Source organism: Larus michahellis, chromosome 4 (genome assembly GCF_964199755.1).
Source record: "Larus michahellis chromosome 4, bLarMic1.1, whole genome shotgun sequence".
In the NCBI taxonomy this organism is placed as follows: domain Eukaryota; kingdom Metazoa; phylum Chordata; class Aves; order Charadriiformes; family Laridae; genus Larus; species Larus michahellis.
In genome coordinates, this window is record NC_133899.1 from 15,990,461 (window position 1) to 16,011,082 (window position 20,622).

The 20,622-nt window shown below is 37.7% G+C and overlaps 1 protein-coding gene across 3 annotated transcripts in view; it reads left to right on the forward strand.

The window, feature by feature from the left end:
• ADCY7 (adenylate cyclase 7) overlaps positions 1-20,622 on the forward strand; it is a 68,378-nt gene that overhangs the window by 18,701 nt on the left and 29,055 nt on the right. For all 3 annotated transcript variants that reach the window (XM_074583093.1, XM_074583094.1, XM_074583095.1), the window contains 5 exons: positions 3,385-3,537; positions 15,228-15,770; positions 17,005-17,205; positions 19,278-19,442; positions 20,249-20,398. In XM_074583093.1, the coding sequence (XP_074439194.1) occupies positions 15,600-15,770; positions 17,005-17,205; positions 19,278-19,442; positions 20,249-20,398 (687 nt within the window). In that variant the 5' untranslated portion in view covers positions 3,385-3,537; positions 15,228-15,599. The remainder of the gene's footprint in view (positions 1-3,384; positions 3,538-15,227; positions 15,771-17,004; positions 17,206-19,277; positions 19,443-20,248; positions 20,399-20,622) is intronic.

Sequence of the window (20,622 nt, forward strand, 5' to 3'; positions counted from 1 at the left end):
AGCTATTATCATTAATAATTTTTACTGATGTTTAAAAAATGCAACTATTGGTCAGAATACAAAGTGTATCTCATAACTGGATCAAAAGAAAAAAAATGAAGGAGGCTGGTTTTTTGAAAAAGAAAAAGGAGTCAGTCAAAACTGGTGTTTCGTTAACTTCTGTATAATTTCCATAATCACTGTGAAATCTAGATTTCCACAGTTTATTTAATATGCTGGTGAATGGTCAGTGAACAGATGTCTTGAATAAAACTGGGAAGAATCAAACCATTTTGGAAGTCTTTGGTCTAAAGAAGTGTTACCTTTGGTGAAGTATGATAAATCTGGGGTTTCATAATACAAAAATAATCTATCCTTCCATTCTGGAGTTTCTGTTACGTGAAATTTGTTGTTTCTTGAAGCTAATGAAGTTTCCCTAAAACTCACCAAGAGCTACTGTCATGTTCTCTTCTTCTTTGTGCTTTAATACTCCAAACCTAAAGCAAAGGAAAAATCTTGAAAAAATAATACTTGAATTTTTCAAGATTTTTTCCTTTGCTTTAGGTTACACAGACAGAGGCATTACTAAGGAGCAAAAGGAAGAGTTGTTTTGTTTTTGTTTTTAGTACTGTAGGGTTTTTTCTGCCTTGATAAAGTTTAGTTTTAGCTTGGTAAAGTTTAGGTTCTTTTTTAAAAAAACGTGGTAAAGCAGGTCTGTGCTACAGGTGCAGCATTGATCCACCAGCTCAATATTACGCAAATAACAATTTAGTAGGTGTGAAAAGCAACTGCTGTTATAGCAGCAAGGTGTGGTGCTTATAATGTAACTGGTTAAATGTTCTTCAGTCAAAATGAAAATGGCCTGCAAGCTGTTGCTGGGAAAATAGGCGCCTGTGGTTAGTGTTGAATGCAGAGAGGCTTGTCTCTCTTGCAGATCAAAAAAATAGCTCAAAGTACTTAGGTACTTAGTCTGCATATCACTTTACTTCCGGAAACTTGCTGCTTATCAGCAGGCTGGTCTCTGTGCCTCTGAGAAGCTTCAGTTACAAACATAGAGAGAATCTTTTTTTTTTTTTTTTTTTTTCTTCCCCCCCCCGTTTTGATGTAAAGTACTTCTCTCACTTGTTATCTTTGTTTATAATGTCTGCGTATGATAGGAAGTATACTGCCCTCAGGACCTGGTCATGAGAACCCTTTTGGGGGAGCAGCAGCTTGATCCCTCTGCAACTAAAGTAAATCTAGCATATAACCTTATCAGGAGCTCTGGGGAAAGTTAGGTTTTTAGGCACATGTTTATAAAATAAAACAATTTTTTGAAAAAACAGTGGAACTTTGTGAGTTTGGCATAGTCCTTAAATTAATTCTCTAAAAGCTAACTAGGTACATTGCAAGTCTGAATTGCTACAATTAAGCACCTTCATAAACATGGAAAACAACAATTCTACATCCTTTAGCTCCTCTTCTAAAATCTCTGAACAGTGTTGTTTCTGGGATGATTTTTAAAACTGTCATAATATATTTTTCTAAAAGGCATTACGAAATTTTTGGGATACCCTAAATTATTTCGGCGTCCTCCTCATTTTCCCAACTGAATACCAGTAACCTGCTGCCGAGTATTGCTCTACAGACAGCGCTGGTCTGTTTCAAAGCAATATGAGGCATCTCTCTGCTGATTACCAGGGACTCATCCTTAATACTGGATACATAGTAAGGTGAAAGTAAAGAAGCAGCTTATTTGGGCACTCCAGACTGAACATGTAACAGAGGTTAAACAAAGCCTTATTTTTTTTCTGCTTTTATGTATGCACAGACACAGCAGACTTGTATCTGCCTTTTCAGATGATGTCTTACTGTTTTTTCCTCTCATCTATCTCCAAGACTGCCAGAAGGCTTTGTCAGGATCTTTATCTTTTTCTTAAGAATCATCTCTGGTTTCCACCTAACTTCTATGAATACTGATGCCCATTGGGCTGGGCTAGGTGGAGCTAACTCCTGGCCAAAAGGTAATGGGACTTGGTTGCAACTCTCCCAGGGCTTGTGTATGAACTGGGCATTTAACACACTGTAATAGAATGGAGTGCCTATTTTGAGTGGCGATTTAAGTAATTTGTATATCCTAGAAAAGATTTTCAGAAAATTACTATAGGTTTATTTGAATTATTTTTGCAATAAAATACTTCGCATCCATTCTGATTTTGTGACAGATTATTTGGCAGTTTAGCTTGGGTCTCTAGTGACAGAGCTTTGGGATGAACAACAAAGTAGGTGTTGATCTGTTCCCTTCCCAGCACACCTATTTAACTTGTATCAGGTTTCCCACTGACATCTTAATTTCGATTTCCTGTCCTGGGCCACTTGTACTCTGGGTCATTGTTTCAACACTGCTCTATAACCATTTATTCCCCTTCTTGGTTCCTGTCCCTGGTAAGTGTGTACTGGATTCCAACAATGAATAGTTAGCAACCATGCCTCCTACCAGTGCCTGGTACTTTGGTGAGGTATTGAACTACTTCGGCATCTTGTCACATCTAAACAGTTGTTCCCATAACGCATGTGAAGATGATAAGGCAGGAAGAGAGGACAACAAAGCTAGGAGCTGTTATGTATGATATGGATTCACCTACTGGAGAGCTGGTGCACTAAGTTCAGGGATGATAACCTGACGATGTCTTCTGATCATGTGCCTACCTGGAGATACAATTTTCTGTTCATGATATCCTAGGAATGTTCCTTTCTGTCCCTCTCATTCTCCAAGAAAATCTAGTGGTCAGAATCTCTTCATTTCCACCCTAGCATTAGATGAGTCTTCTCTAGAGCTGCAAGGTGCAGGGAGGGAATGTTTTGGGTTTTTTAGCTGGTTTTCCTGCCATATTGTCAATCTGCAATCCAAGATCCTAAAAAATATTTTATGCTGTTTTGTATTATACATTATTTTATTCAGTTTTTCTTGTGGTGGTTTTTTAATTGCTGATATTTGATCTTGTGTGTAATAAAACTTACTGAAAATATTAGGGTTTTCATCATCAAGAATGCTGTAAAAGTTAGTGAAACACTCTTCTCCCATCTTTAGCAGAGTATCTTTTGCTGTCACACAGACCTTGCTTGAAAACCATTGGGATCAGTTAGCATAAAGATGATACCTCTCATTAGTCTTCAGCCTTCTTTTCAGCCATTTCCATCTACCATTAAGTATTTCAATCAAGTTACATTCAGGCTGCAGCTTGCCACAGTATGTTTAAGTACGTATTCTTCTATTGATCTGTTGATTGTCTGGGTAAAATGTTTATAATATTTGGAGATGGAGACTGAGTAGTTTTTTCTTCCTTGAACTATGAGGGGAAGAAATAGAAGCATCATTAATGCTTACAGTGGTCCTTGGAGTAAAGATTCCTTGTTTTGTTGCAGGTTGGTGCCTGTGATACGTCGAAAGATTCAGAGTGAAGGATCATACCTGAGTGCGTGGTGCTCACTCTACTGCAGGAATTTCAAAATGATCAAACAGATCATAGTGGAGTGGAGAAATATAACTTTTTCCAGTGAATCCTGTGGCCTGTAACGGTAAGCAAACAACAAGCATGTGTTTTTTTTATCAGTAGTCTCAGTAAGATATAGGACCATAAAACCCCAGAGTAATCTGTTATGCCCAGCTCAGCATTACAGTCCAGGTAAAAAGTGCTTTCTCAATGGCTGCACACAGCCCTGGGGAGTGCTCAGATACTGATCAGCGATAACCTTCACTAGGGTCACGGCTGCATACTTCACTATTTTGGAAAGTTCTTCTGTGGACTTCATGTTGCTCTGAGGCAGTAATTGCACAGCTTTTTAGAAAAGTGACTTTTGCCATATTGTGATGTTTTGCTGTGACTATCGTATTATTTCAGATTTTTGGTATTAACTAGTTCTGTTTTAATACTAGTTAAATGGACAATACAAAGGATAAATCTGCTTAAGGAGAATTTAATTTTAAAAGTCTGCTTCATTTTGGCTGTTGCCAGCTGAGATACCCATGTTTACCGTGGCGAGTCAGTGCTTTACATGGTGCAGGTTTCCAGTAGCCTGTTGGAGTTGGGAACAGTAGGGCTGGCTGTCAAGCAAAACTTTTTGAAAATGGTAAGATGAAACAAGAAGAATGATAGCAATTAGGTCTGTGTTCAGACACTCCATTACCTTAGTAGACAATCAAAATTTAGCATGGAAAAAAATAATCCCGTGAGGTGTGTTGGTTGTCAGTGGAAAGCTCTCGCTGCTGCTGCACAGCTGGCTTTTTCTGTGATCCAGGAGGTTTTACCCAGGCACTCATGAATGTGTAGCTCATGTGGCATGTTGTCTGGGTCAGTGAAAAATACGTGTATAACTCCTAACAATTTTGAAGTGTGTGTTGCTATCAAGGAGGACTTAAAAGACAAGATTTCAGAGGTTTGCATCCCATTATCATTGTTTTATTTCAGATTGAATCTGCAAAGGACCCTTCCTAAACCCAGTGTTACATTTTGGGAAACTTTTAAAAAGAGTTGTGTGTGTTTGACTGCTGTTGTGTCCTGAGGTAGGGTATGACTGTAGAAACACTGCTTCCATTAGAAGTGTAGCTATGTCTTGGTGGTGGTGTTTTTAATATTTAACCTCCAAGGGAGGGAACTTCCTTATTTGCAAGTGTTAGTTTTAGTTTCTTTGGCTGTGAAGTACGGATGTGGTGGCGTAACAAATGTTGCACAGTTGACACGTGAAGAAGTTTGGGGAACGTTAAAATTCCCCTGTAATAAAAATTATATAGAAATAAGATTTTTAAAACATGTACTTGACAGGACTTACTCTTGAAGTAGTAATCATTAAGTAAAGGGGGGGATTGGATTTAATCTGTTTCCTCTCATTCCCCCTTGCTTCATTAACAGTATGAAGGCTTTTCTTTCTGAAACTTAAAAAGTGTTTTATATCTTAACAAAAATATTTGTACTGTAATATCACCCTGCAGTACACCGCTCTGGGTACTGATACAGAATTGTGTTTTTTTTCTGTTGTCTGTCTCTTGGAATTGGGCTGAGGTTTATTTCCAAAGTGATATTGCCAGTGGGTCTGATCACTTCGGCAGAAATGCTAATCTGAAGAATGATACAGATGATACTGTTGAGTAAGCAAAAATTCAGATAGAAACAACCATTTTGGCCTTTGGCAGCAGACACAAGTGATGTTGTTCTTACATTATGGTTTACTCTTGCATTTTGGTTGTGGTGTTTGGCAAAATCACTTTATAAAAATACTTGGTTCTGTAATAGAAATCTGTACTGATAACAGAGTACAGTAGGAATATAGTGCTGATTTGTGCTTTGAGCAGCCTTAAAGGTCCGTTACCAACTATTTAGTGACACATTTTCCGTGTACATGTCAGTGTTAGTTCATATGAAATATTAGAGCCTGGGGAAAAAAAAAAAAAGCTGAAGAAACTGAAGTTGTTGTTCATGTCAGTGCGTTAGTTGAATTTCAGATGCCTGTATGTATATCTACTCACTCCAGTAGCGTAGAAGTGTTGTAGGTAGGAAAGAGAGGGTTTTGTCTTTGAGCCTCCTTCTCTGTTTTACTGGTTTTAGTTGGATTGAGCCTAAATAGCAAGTGATTTCTTATCTTGCTCTGGTCAGGTTTTATCTTCTTCCCGCCCATAGCGTGACCCTTATCCCTTGCCATATTGTGATTGCACCCGTTCTGTGCAAATACACTATTTACCCTAGAGGTGGGAAAGATGCATTTCTATGTTGAACTGTAACACTCCCCCTAAATAACTAAGTGAGACAGGGAAGAAATAAGAGTAATGTGTGATGCCTGTTACACTCCTGTTCACAGTGGTGATTTTTTTGTTTGTTTGATTCTTTTTTTTCTTTTTGAACCTCTGTTGGTATATCTAGCCATAGTTAGAAGAGCCAAGGTATGTCCTTTTATTCTGTCTCTGTCACATCAGCTAATACTGCCATACAAATGACAGAGATTTAATTCTAGATGTAATTAAGTAATTATATTGAAGTTTTGCAATCTGAGAACTTTTTTTGCCAGATGCTTATAATTCTGTGTCCTAAATTATGTCCGAAAAAACCTCATGACAGTTTAAACTTAACTTTCTTGAAGTGATTTTTTTTTTTCTTATCACTAATGTCAGTATAGGCTGAGTATTACCTAGTGTAATACTTTTTTTTTTTTCCTTAAAAAAAAAAAATCTTCTGAAAACACCAGGGGTATTCTAGTAGAAATTATTGCGGCTTACAAAAACATACACTCCATCCCTATTCCTATTTCAGTTGAAAACTACTTTTTTCCCCATAGTGTTCAAGTTAAATGTTCTACGTTTCAGGTGTTTTTTTCCTACAGTTTATAGAGCTTAATATTGCAGGTTCTATTACTATAAATAACTGCACAATTATATTTTGATATAATTAAACTGAAATTACATAATGCGAAGCTATCCTGACTTCTGAGGATGCTATGTTCAAAGACATGAATTTTAAATAGGTCACTGAAACTTAGTGTTAGTGGAATACCGACTTTCGTAGCGGTAAGTTCAATTTTAAATCAGCTAAAGTCAGAAAATCTATCTGTAAGATGTGACAGGGAGTCTAAGAATCATGAAATAATCATGCAACTTGGACTTTGAAAGATGCAAAGTACAGCTTAATTCCCTTCTGGTGTGATACATCTTTTTACACCCTGGAGTGTGCTGCTTATGAAAACTAATATTATAAAAGGACTTTTTTCCTTTTACTTTTTTTCCTGCTGAGCCAGGCTCAGCAGTTAATTGTAAGGCTTACTAGATTTGATGGTTGAACCATCATGTGTTTGCACAATAAACTACTTTAGAACAGTAGTAAACCCTCCCATGTAATTCAGTTGCACCAATCTGGTTATATGGATTCTTCTTGGTTTTTACTATCTTAATTTGTGAGCTAGTCTTAAATTATAAATCTTCAGTTTCCTGAGCCATCTCCTGTCACCATTTCTCTGTTGTACCTGGATCAGTAGCATAAAGATTTCTTTCAGTGACTGTAATCTCTTTCCTCAAAGCACATCCTATAATAATAGTGATATTTAAAAATGAGCAACAAACCCCCAGACCCTAGAAGTGATATTCTTTTTCTTAGGCTGTAGACTCGTGAGAAGTGATGAATCAATTTAACAACTCACTGCTGCCCTTGCTCTCCTACTTTTGGTTTGCCTTTCCTTTCCAAACACTGGGCCAGTGCCAGAGCTGGCTGTCACACTGCACCACCCTGACAGAGAAGCGACCTGCCAAAAATAGCTTTCTGTTGTTGTATTTGGTGAATAGGCTCATCAGAGAGCCTGGTGGGTGCAGGATCTGGTTGCCGGGGCAGGCAGGTGGTGCAGCTGGCACAAGACAGGGTGTCAGAGTGGATGAAACCACCTCCTCTGGGTGGCCTGAGCCAGCTGTTGGACTCAGGTGTTTGTGAAACCACAGCCTCTGTTATTCCACATCTTCCATTTCTACTAGTGACTGAAAAACTGTTTACAAATTTAAAAACTTGTTATTCCTATTTTAAAGTCTGGGCAAAATATGTCACAAGAAGAAGCAATCTAATTAAATAAGAATCTAGTGATATAGGAATGTGAATTTTTAAAGTTTAATTTCTTTGCAATATATTTAGCGCTATCATTGCCGTGGCTCTCAGTGTTCAAGGGCACAGTCTAGGTGATGTAGTGTCATATTTTAGCCTGATGATTCTGACACATGGTGGGATTTCTTCTGCCTCCTAATTTTTTTCAAATGACAGACTACTTTTTTGTATTGGTTTGGCTTTTTAATGTAAATATAGTTTTGAGTGATGATGTGTTGAATCACGGAATCTTCAGAGTTGGAAGGGACCTCTAGAGATCATCTAGTCCAACTCCCCTGCTAGAGCAGGATTGCCTAAACCACATCCCTCAGGGCTGCATTCAGGCGGGTCTTGAAAATCTCCAGAGAAGGGGACTCCACAACCTCCCTGGGGAGCCTGTTCCAGTGCTCTGTCACCCTCACTGTAAAGAAGTTTTTCCGTGTATTTGAACGGAACTTCCTATGTTCTAGCTTGTGCCCATTGCCCCTTGTCCTGTCGCTGGGAACCATTGAAAAGAGCCTGGCTCCGTCCTCCTTAAACCCACCCTTTAGATACTTGTAAACATTAATCAGGTCCCCCCTCAACCTTCTCTTCTCCAGGCTAAAGAGCCCCAGCTCTTTCAGCCTTTCCTCATAAGGGAGGTGCTCCAGTCCCATAATCATCTTGGTTGCCCTACGCTGGACTCGCTCCAGTAGTTCCCTATCCCTCTTGAACTGGGGAGCCCAAAACTGGACACAGTACTCCAGTTGTGGCCTCACCAGTGCAGAGTAGAGGGGGAGAATGACCTCCCTCGACCTACTGGCCACAGTCTTCCCTATGCAGCCCAGGATGCCATTGGCCTTCTTGGCGACAAGGGCACACTGCTGGCTCATGGATAATTTGCTGTCTACCAGGACCCCCAGGTCCTTCTCCTCAGAGCTGCTCACTTTTTGTGAGAAAATAGACGGTAAATATAAGTAAGATTTTTCTGTATTGCAGAAGGACCTCTTCAGAAATTGAATGTAATTAAGGAAGGTGAAATTTCACATGAAAACCTTCAAAATATATAAAAAAAAAGTTTATCTTTGTAAAGAAATTTACTTGTGCAAGTAGTATTTACCACTACTAACAGATAGATAATTAAAAACGCATCTCTTCTCCATTTAATGTTTTTGTATGAGTAGAAAAAGCTAAGGTGACTGCAGGCTAGCATTTGAAAGCACAACGTAAAAGGAAGAAGTGTTGTCTTTAACTTGAATGGTATTTCCTGTGGTATACACTTGGATTGCTAAAGTTCATTTGTTCACTTCCTAGGCTGAATTAGTTGTGGAGTCCACTAGACTGTAGATTATTTTTGCCTGAGATTCATAATTCATCTACTAATCTCCTTCAATTATTCTGCTGCATGTTTATAGATTCCTGATTCCCTTTTAATATCTACTAATGGGTAATTACGGTCAGCAATCATTCTTGTCATGGAAATTGCTAAAGTAATTTCAGAAACACTGTTGTTGTTTGTGTGAAACAAACGATGGAATGGAAATCAAATCTGTAACCTCTGTCTTTGGTGCTGTAGTAGTTAAAGATGGAAAAACTGGTTCTGCTTGCTTTTGTGCAGCAGTTATTGAGAGGAATCAGGCAATGAATATCACTTCACTTGGTTCTTGCTATCAGGGTTTGTTTAAATATTTCATGGGTGAGACTGCCTTTTAGTAAACGGACAGCTTCAGATGAGCAAAACTTGAGTCCTTGGTAAATGAACAGCTAAGTGAATAAATACTTTAAAAATTGTTAGGAGGTTACTAACAATTTGTTACTGACAATACTAACGCAGAAGGTTACTGTGGATGTGTTTGTGAATACATCAGTAGTTTTGAAATGAAGAACAGAACTGCAACATACTTGGGTCCCATTTGGAAAGGCATTAACTTGTTCAGTAGCTGCTGTGAATAATTCTCCTAAGGGAGCGGAGAATAGACGTGATCACTGTCCGACTGTGCATCCAGTTGTGTGGGTGAGAGAGTGGGCAGGAGAGGGTGCAGGTTTACCAGATCCACTCCCCAGCCTCCGACCAAGCTAACACCTGAAAACTGTTCATGCTCTGCAAATACAGAGGGTAAAAGAGGGCCATCCCACAAGGTGTTTTGTTGTTATCAATCTGATTTTTTTTTTTCAGGTAGCACATCATTCTTTTTGTTACTTCACCTTGCATTGGTGGGGGGAGAATGCGCTTTGTGCCACAGTTCAAGAGAGAAGTCACTGTGATGAGTGGCTTTCTGCTCTCCTGTCTCAGTGCCTTCAGTGTTCTCCTGTTTCTCCCTCTTCCACCTGCCCTCACATTGCTCCTTGCAGACGATTGCTGAGGAGGAAGGTGCTGAAGTTACCCCAAGTAATCTCTTGGGCTGACATGTGACCTGCAGTGCTTTAAAAAAAGGAAAAAAAACAAAGAGGGGGGGGGTTGTCCAATGCACCTCCATGTTGAGAGGGAAAACTGATAGGCTACTAACTTGTGCTCTAGACGGAAACTGGGTGACCAAGAGGTAATTGGGACAGATGTGCATAGAAAAGTGTCTCCTACCTTGGCTCCAAGCAGGCAGTGGGGACTAGGGGCTTTCTGGAGGCGAGACAATTGTCCAGATAGCAGGAAAGGTTGCTAGAACTGAAACAAAGAGCTGCTGGATAGTTGATTACTAACTTCTGCTGGCCGAAAGAACTAGGGCCCAAGGGCACGACCCTTTAATTATTAGCAGCACAAAGACTCAAGCTAAAGTTTTAATCTCAATATATTTTGAGAGGCATCTTGAGAAGCCTGGAGCTTCACAGCATTTGCCTGTTCAGTATTGTTTCAGAGAAATAAAACCTTTGCAGCCAGAAGCTTCAAGGGGCTTATGAAATGCAAGAATTTGATGTGATTCTATTTCAAGAGATAGAAAAATGCTTGCTTCATCTGTGCTGGTTGGAGTATGCACAGGTAGGGCTGAATGAATTGCAGGGAGGCAAAATTCACCTCCATCTCACAAACATGTACATTATTTCACAGATGATCACCTGCCCAGAGAATGAAATTTGACATGCTAACAAAATTATTGGGATGGCAGTTGGCTATTAGAATGGAAAATACAGTGCTGATGCGCCTTGGAAAGTAGTAACAGCCTATTTAGAAAATAAGATGGAAGAATGGTCTGTTTAGTAACTAGCTATATTATGAAAATATGCCTGCAATGCAAATGCGTGGGGGGAAGGCTGTTACCTAGTGATACATTGCGTATTTTTTATGACAAGGCTGGAAATGGCAAATGAGGTGAGTCCTTGCTGCTTTGGAGGCACAAGGAATTGTGTTCTCACCACATCAGCAGATTTGCCTCGTCTGCCCTGAACTTTGTTTGCCTCAGTAAAGTGTTGGTCTGTGCGATGCACCTTCCCAGGTTAGTCTTCCTTGTGAAAACACTTGCTTTTTTGTAGCTACTTCTCTTGAGCAAACTGCAAAAGAAAGAAGCTTTTCTGGCTTTTGTAATAGGACTTGTTAGTGTAGCCCATGGTATCATGTTTCAGTTAGTTTTCTTTAAAACACTTGATCTCTATAGGATCCGTAGTATGCTCATGTCTATTCTGCAACTGTTGAATCCAGGCCAATTCTTAAGGAAAAGTTGCTTATTGACACAAAACACTGTGGACAGTTTTAACTAGCCCAGGAGAACAAAAGAGCTTCAGTGCAAGCCTAGTAGCCTAATGACGTGTTTGCTTCATATTTTTTTTTTGTAACAAAATCCTAATGGCTTTGTCAGTAGGAACCAGAGAGTTTAACAATGCTTGAAAATTCCTATCTATGGGAAGGCAAGCACAGAGCAGTCAGAAAAACCCAGATTTGTGGAAGATAGAAATGTTGTCTTTTTTGCTTGCAAGGGAAATGTGGCTGTGTGTGTGCGCCAGGTCTTGCCCAGTGCTTACCTAGATAAGTTTTTGTTGCTGAATCTGAACACAACCTTGTTCCCAGTGCCTTGAAACAGAGTTGATTTGGAAGGCTGTAGCTGTTCTGATTCATGTTCTGGAAGGAATCCTGTTGTCCAATTTTTTTATGCCTATCATATGTCCAGTGTTCTTACATATTGATTGGGCAAATTTCTTTATCTGACCAAATGTTTTTCACATTAATTGGCCTGCAGATGGCTGTGGAACTCACCCAGATCTGACTAAAGTGTATTCGTTTTTTTGGTAGACGTTCCTGTAGGTTCTCAGCACAGTTTCCAACCCATACTGCTGGGGTTGTTTCTTATATATATAGTAATGTGGTTGACACATTGTTCCTTCTCCTTTCCAATTCTTCAGAACACAGTGAAGGCTTCTAAAGAAATTAGGCTTTTTTTACAATAAACCGATGATCAGAGCTCCATGGTTTTATGGCAGCAGCCCAGATCTAGTTCCCCAGTTGGCTTGGGGTGTTTGGCACTGGTGCTTCTGGGAGTGCTGTTTGGTTTTTGTGGCCTGTTGCCGTTTCAGGGTTACACCTCTCTTGTGGTGTCAGAACGGCAAATTGCCAAGAAACAATGACCCAGAAAAGCAAAAGTGATGCTGTGGTGCACAGTGCTCACGTGATCCTTAAATATATAAACAGGAGTGTGTTAAATTGACGATTTTACTAATGTGTGATGCCATCCATGAAACAGAATCTTTTTCTCTCTCAAGTCTGTTTTCTACATTTTCAGAAGGTTGCCAGAAAAAATTCAGAGAAGGGGTAAGGGCACAAAAACTGATGATTTTCAGCTAAGTCTATTACAGTTTCTTAAACAAAAGATTTTCTTATATGTTAATGGAAAGAGGTAATGCCAGTAATGTTTTTATAAAAGAAAAAAAAGAGGGGGGCAAAAAGCTTTTTAAGTATTTGTAGTGGTTTTGGAGCTGAAATAGAATTCCTGTACTAATGTGTGTGTGTGTGTATTTCTGTTTTCAATTATGATGATGATTAGCAGGCTATTACGTTTGTCACATGTAAAAATGCGTTTATTCAACTAATGTAATTGCATGATTCTCAAATAGCTAATTTTGTGTGTTGCAAGTAATTTGCAATTTTAAAAAATATTTAACTGGTACTGAAGGAGCACAAGTTGCTCTGTGGTACTTTCTAAAAAGGGCAATGGGAGTGGTAGGGGGACATGGGATGCAAATTGAAACTAGTTCAGAGCTGAATTACTCATCTCAAAGTAGCATTTATGCAAGTGTACTATAGATTCTTGGTAAACCAATAAAGTACTGTTTGGGGGTTTCCTTGCCTAGTAGGGTTTTGTGAAGAAAATGCTATGACCTAGGAGTAATTCATAATTACTTATATAATTCTATGAAGATCAATGTAGGAATAAAAAAAAAATATAAGGTAGCAATCTCTTTTTATTAAAATGGATTAAACTAGTGAAGAGATATGTCTCTTCAACTTGGTGTCCTGTAAAATTCTTAAATAATATTCAGAGATAGTTCCAAGCTGCCATTTGATGACTTTTTCATCTTTTCAACATTAGATAACTGAACCACAGCCACACAGTATAGTTCTGTAAAATAGAGATTGTCCCTGGTGTTGTTTTTTCATTAACATGGTCAGAAGAATAAATTACAGGAAGCAAGCCGTGAAGTTATTTTTCTTGGATTTCAATATTAAGTAGCCCAAGACGGGATTACTTGTCTCTTATAATTGCAAATGTATTACTGCTTAATTAATAGTTATTTTTAGAAAATTGATTTGGTTCTGCTAACTGGAAAAATAGAGCTGCCTCTCAAAATACCTATTATCATAAAAATTACCCTCAAAATCAGACTCCTGCAAGCATATTAAAGAACCTTTTCATTGTTTTATTCTGAAAATACACTTTTAGAGGGAACTGGGATGGCAAGCCTGTCGTCTCATGTATAGTGGATCACACAGGCAGTGTGTTCCTGCACCCCCATCATGATGGTAAAGGAATTCTTCAGGCTGTTCAGCAAGTTGTCTGCCTCTGGTGCATCGCAGTTGTAACCTTCCCACTGTCTATAGCGAGTTGTCTTTGTTACTGAAAGACAAATTAATATTAAAATACTTGTCCCTGTACACACCTTCTGATAGTTTCCTCTTCAGAAAAAACTTCAAGTGAAGTAATTCTGCAGAAACCTGTATGACTTGGAAAATGCATTTGGGCATGATTTCAATGTTTCAGCTTCTTCTTGGCATCTCCTTTACTTTCAGTCCCAGTGATTTCTATTATTCATTCACACACCTTTGCAAGAGCATTATTATGCACATGCAGATGGTATGAGTAACCAAATAATTTTTTCAGGTGAAAAATGGGAAACCTTTTATGAAGAAAAGTTTGGTAGTAACCGGTACAGGTGAGATATTAGGTGTACCATTAACTATACACAGGAAAGATGTATTGAAAGATGTCTTCCATTTTATTGCAGTTTTTAATACATATGTGAGTTTATTCTGGGTGTTAATGAATAAAAGACACGCAAGATGGTCTTTCTTTTTTTATGATTAATCCAAGTTTTAGTTATTCATTTTGCTGCAAAAATTAACTTTTTTTTTTCCAGTGTCAGTATTGGTATATCTGCTTTTGCCTGCCTTGTCACTAATAATTGGGTAGCATGCTAGTGTTTGGCTCTGTTTACCTAGGCTAAATCATTCAGTATGGTTTCTGAAATGTCTTCCTTAACACTCCTAGTTGTATTGTGAATGCAGACTAAACACGTGTGTGGTTAAGTGTTTTGCCTTTTGAGAGTAACTGGCTAGGATTTGGCTTCTCTACAAGTCTTCTGGCAGGTTCTTTCTCCTCAGAGCAATGGCCTTGTGCACCATGGTGACAGCAGTCAAGTGGCAAAGAAGCTGTTGTCCTGTTATCAACTTTTAATAAGACTTCTGAAATCCCGCTTTTCATGCTTCCCTCCATCCCATCCCCCTGCTTTTTTTGTTTTATCTCTCTTGGCATTGAGAGAACGGTATTCATGAACCTATTTGAAAAACACCAGTCATTAGTAATTAACAATACAGTTCATTCCTTAATGTTCATTGTTGACAGAATGCACCTATTGCCTTGGAAACACTATTAATTAGAGTTGAATGAAATATATAGAACTAGATATTAAGTATCTTTTTTTAAAAAAAAAAAAAAAGCTCAATGAATTTTGACAGCTGTATTCTTTTCTCATTTTCTGTACCTTCTAATCCAAGTGTGAATGGAATAAAAAACGGATTTCCAAATGCATGTTTTGGAAAAAAATAAAAACAATGTGTATTGTGACTCAAGATTTTTATATATATACATCCACACAGGCATGTGCATGACTTCAAAAGAGTTGTTAGTATTCAGTTACACAACGATGTCATTTGCTCAAAAGGAAACAAATTTAGTATCTTTTTCATATGAAAATGTTTCAGTTGCTAGAGAAGGGTGCAGTGGTGTGCGCAGAGCAGCCATTGGCGAGCACTGCCCGAGCCCTGCCTCTGCGGCTGCTGGGCAGCATTGCCCACGCACGGGGCTGTTGGACTTCCACCCTGCCAGCAAGAAACAGCTTTTGCTTGCTGGTTAGAGCATGCAGATAGGAAGTTTAAGGAATGTGCTTTGTTGTGTTTGTTTTGGTTTGTTCTTTTTTTTTCCTTGGGAAACACTGTGTACAGTTAACTGAATACATTAATTTAATAATACTGTCTCTCTGCAGAGCTCATCCCAGGAAGTGAGATTCAAGCTTATAGAAAGGAGTTAGAGACTTGCAAAATAATAATTAAAAAAAAAAGACCACGCCAAAACCTCCTAGCTGCACAAATACAAGTTGATCTAGAGATTGATGCGTAGAGCTGATGATGAATTGCCCGTGGTTTTGGGGAGGCTAAGTCTTTTGCTTTTGGTTGCACTGGAAACCTGAAGTTAATGCTCATGAGAAGTAAAATCAGAGAACGTGGGTTACTTGATGTGCCTAAAGATTGCAGAGGCAGTAGCGAAAAGACAAAACTTCTCTTTGAAGCAGTAGCTTCAGCTGTGTCTTATTGTGTGCACTGGGAACTGAGAGAAATAGCAGCCAACCTGGGAGAAAATGCCAGCTAAAGGTAAATACTTCTTCAACGAAAATGATGACTGCAAGATATCAGACCCCCTCTATGAGAAGTACCGCTACACAAGCCAGCAGCATCCACTCCTGCTATTGCTGCTCTTCATTGCAACCATCTTCTGGACTACTCTAATTATAATCTTTTTTGTCAGTCATGTGAGTATACTTTTTTTTCTTTGTGTTTGATGCTTTCAAAGCTGATGAGGAATCACTATAAAGGCACACAAAACCTTTCAGGCTAAATAATTTTTTTGAGCCACATGGTATCCAAGTTGTAATGTTGAAAGAAATCAAGTAATTGTGTATGTAATGCCTTGCATGTTTTTGAAGGGACAGGGAAGACAGGAGACAGTGTTGTTAGGCACATGCACAGTTACTGTAAAGATTGTTCTTTCCTTCCTATATATTATGAACAAATCATAAACTATGCAAAATGGTAGTTACAATAGTAAATAAGTAATAATGGGGCAAAGGAAGGAACTGGAACCTAAGTTAAAATGTCCTGCATTTCTCATATTTTCTTTTTAGAGAAATCTAAGAAATGTAAAATAATATAGTGATTCATTGGTTATGAATACCTGAGGTGATTTTTTTTTTAAGGATTTGTAGATACTCTTGGTACAACAGGTACAACAGGTGATCTGTTCAATCAATCGTTAGTTAGCAAAGAGCAGGGATCCTATAGACATAGGAAAGATGCAGCTTAAATATTTTTTTGTTGTGTAGCATAATATGATTCTCTGTAAAGAAATCAGGTTTTCTTCAAGCCATCCCAGTTGACAACTGGTAAAAAAGGCGAGTTGATTTAAAGATAATGTTGTAAAAAGGTAATAAGGAAGCTGTTACAATTCTTCGTTGCCTTTTAAAGCTACTTTCCAAATACTGTGCTTCATGATGAAGTGTCTTTAAGTGTCTCTCTAGCACCAGAACTAATCTTACCAATTGCACTTCTATCCCTTTTAGCTTTTATTTCTTAAAAAAGGAAAGAAGTAGCAACACTATTTGTATGTTAAAAGTCATGTCCTGTAAAACTTACGAAAAGAGCTGTTACACTCTTTATAGCAAAGCTTGAACTCCTTAAATGTGTTTCTTTTTTGCATCTGCATTGTACAACGTAGTATAGTTAGCTTAAAAGACAAAACCACTAATTTGGGAAATAATAATGGTGGAACTGGGGTAGACTGGGTATCTATAATAATATTTATTTTATTACCTCTGTATGTGTGAATATCAGAAAGTGTTAACCCTGCCACAGCTAAACTACTTAGGAACTCAGGTTAGCAAATTTTAAAGCTATCTAAGCTGTTTCCAGGACAGTATAGATGCATTTTCCATTTTTTTCTAAAGGGGGCATTTAGAGCAAATATAACACTTTGTTTTGCTTTTGCAGGAAGCACGTTATCATCTTGCCTTCATTATTGCAGTATGTGCTGCTCTTGTCATATTTGCAGTCATGTACTTACTTTTATGTATTGAATCCCTATTTCGGAGATGGCTAACCTTATTTGGAGTTACAATTTGGATCTGCTTCCTAATTGTAGGATATATCTCTCTTTTTGAAAAAGAAAATAATTATCAACTGTGGGAACAGGTACGTATATCTTGTTCATTCAGGTACTTAAATAAAACCAGTAGTCAGTATATGTGAATGTGGTTTTGTGCTTTATTTTTTCTGAATGTTATAACTGCATAATATTTTTTTTCTTGAGATTTAGGTTCACTTTCCTAAATTGGTTTTATTGATTTATTATAGTCAATTTTAGTTTGTATTCTTTATTACAGGGAAAATAGAGTTCAGCTGGGAAAATTGGATAGCTGCATAAATCTATGCAGGAATTACATCTTTAAGTTGTAATTGAATTGTATTTTTATTTAAGATTTTTACTAAACTTTAATTATTATGAATTCATCTTTAAGAGAATTTTTCATTGATAATACTTGCTTTTTTAATTTATATGGGTCAAAGTGGTGTTCAAGAATGTATAAAGCACTCTGGAGCTGGGTGTGCCCTAGGGAGCATATTTTCAAATCAGTGGGAGAGGTGAAGTGAACAATAAGAATTAATGACACATCCTGGCATAGCTGGGTGTGGCTAAAGTTCATTGCTTAGTATCTCTGATCAGAAGACGGGCGATTTCATGATGCCAAAAATATCATAATTTGTAGGAAACTCCTCCTAGGCTCTCATAATGTAAATAGAAGAGTTTTTAATGAAATAAAAATGACTTTTTATCTTGTTTTACTGACTCTTCCCCTTCCCCTCTTTATTTGAAATAAAGATAGATATAAATTATCAGTTAAACAACCAAAATCTGATTTGTATTGTGGCCTGGATCCAGCACTGTGTATTTACAGTTGCTATTCAGTATTTCTTAATTTAAGGAAGAAGCTATTACCCTAGGAAAAAAGAAAATTTACTGTTCTTAACTATAAGTACAAACATGTAATGAAGCAAGATTTGGTTTTGCTGCGTTCAGTGCTGCAAGCTGAAATCTTGTGTTGCTGGCGTTTGGTAATAACTAATTAATGTCAATTTAAAGCCTTGAAATATAAGGACACCCTAGATTAGAAAGTAGAATTGAATAAGTTAATTTCAGACTTTTATCTCAAGTTATGAATTTATCACTAATTAAAACTACTAGTTAAATGCAGGTATGACCATTGCTTGTCCATGCTTATAAAACTATTACACAGTGTTCAGAACATTGTGTGGTAGGGGTTGTACGTAAGGCAGAAAAAGGTTTGGTTTTTTTTTTTTAGTCCCACTAAAATAGTAAAGGTGAACATGAAAAGATTACTTTTGTTGAATGAAAACTTTTATTTGCTTGCTTGTTTGTTTATTGTTGTCCCAACCAAGCTATCTATTCTGGCAAAACATTTAAGTGCAGACTGGGCCTTGGGACTTCCTTGAGGACGTTCATGTCTGGAGCGGCACAAGTTGAGTTGCAATGAGGAGATGGAGCTGAGCCAGGAATGCCACAATATTTTCCTATGATCAGGGTTGATAGTTTCCATATATATATAAGCTAAACACTTTAACACATCTATAAATATTGATGTAAGTTTTATATACCTTGCTTCTGATGCCTAGCAGTTTAGTGGACCATTGTGCTTTTTGTAAAATCTGTGCAGCTGAACACGTAGTTAGTGGCAATAATGATTATTCTCTTGTGTCAGCACCAGAAAGCATTGCTTGGATTTTTGGTATTTATGAAATATGGAGTAAACATACGCATGTGATTGGGTGATGTTAAAATTAGAATAACTTGGAGGTGAGAAATCTGATTCTATTCAATATTACTATCCTTGCAATACACTGTTCCTGATAAATGATGTACAAAGTGTATTTTCAGCTGAAATGGATAAATTAAGGATGAAGGGCAAGGACAACTGAAAAACTTAAAGGTGATATGTCATTTTAAACTGTTTTATCTATGAATCTAGAGCTGTTAACTCCCTCAAAGCTTTTAGGACTACCACTGTCGTGTTTTCAATTGTGTTTTTGAAACATCCAGCCTGAAAATGAGCAAGAATCCTGCTGCATTCCTCTTTGTTCTGTAGTGATTCTTGTCAGGCACTTAATAACATGTATTTATAACTTATAACATGTAACATCTTTATTTTTTTCTTTTTTTTTCTTTTTTCTCTCTCTTTCTTTCCAAGGTGCCATTCTTTCTATTCATAATCTTCACAGTTTATACCATGCTACCTTTTGGGATGAGAGGTGCTGTCATAATTAGTGTACTTTCTGCTCTCTCCCATATTATTGTTCTAAGCATCATGGTAAACATGACTTCTCAGGAAAATAAGGAATCCTTTCTATTTCAGGTAAGGAAGTACTACTTGGTTAAGTAATTAAATACCCAAGTCATATTACCATTTGATCTTGGCATAACAAATCTGTTTAGATAAGTTCCAAAATTCTACATGGATTTTCTGAATTAATGGATTTGGAGCTTGGGCCCAATGTGTTTTGCATACTTTTCATAAAATGGCAGTTATTTTAATCAATAATGCACATTGGTTTTCTGACCTGAGTGAAAGAAGCAGAATGATTATTTTAATTTTTTAACTAAGTTACTGAAAATATGACAAACTTTGTCACACTCATTTTTCAAAATCTGTGCAGTTTCAGATGGGTCTATGTAACTTCACCTGGCGCTGCCTTACAGGGTGGATCAAAAGGGCTGTTGCTGCCCTGAGGAATCAGGAGGGCCTGGGAGTGCTACTGGGTGCTTTCAGGGTTCCCAACGCTTATTAATAGGGTGTGTTCAAAGGAGCACCACAGCTCTTTTGATGCAGGTGTGTGTCAGACTTCACACAGCATGCTGATGCAGGAGTTTGTAGACTGGTTTTTCCCTAAATCAAACACTGGTGCCTGCAAATGTTAAATGATATAGCAGAATGTTCTGTTTCATTATATTACTGTATGTTCATACAGGAATGCCTGTGACTGTGACAGTTAGCTTGTATTTCCCAGGTACAGCCTGGCTAATTGCAACACTGATTTGGCGTGTGACAGGGTAAGATAAAAATTGAACGTGGCCTGGGATTTGAATGTTTTTAAGGGACTAGTATGTGTATTAGTGAATACAGTAGTTCTGCAGTAGGTAAATATTTTTCTTCTTGTGCAGCTACTTGCCAATGCTGTGATTTTTCTTTGTGGTAACTTGATGGGTGCATTTCACAAACGCCAAATGCAAGTTGCTTCGTGGGATTTATATAGATACACATTAAAGTGCATTCAGGTCCGAATGAAATTGAAGATTGAAAAGAGGCAACAAGTGAGTGAACTAATTCATGTTATGAATTGCTTGTTTTAATTTCTTAAGTCTGTATAATTTTATAAAGTTGGTGACTAATGCATGTTGAAAGGCTTGGTCCAATCTTTGTCATACCCACCTAGTGTCAAAAATAAAAATTGTGCCATTTGTAACAAAAGAAGGAAGTTAAAGGGAGGAAGCTGTTCTCTGTGGCTTGTCTATATGAAAATCTCAGTATTTGTAAC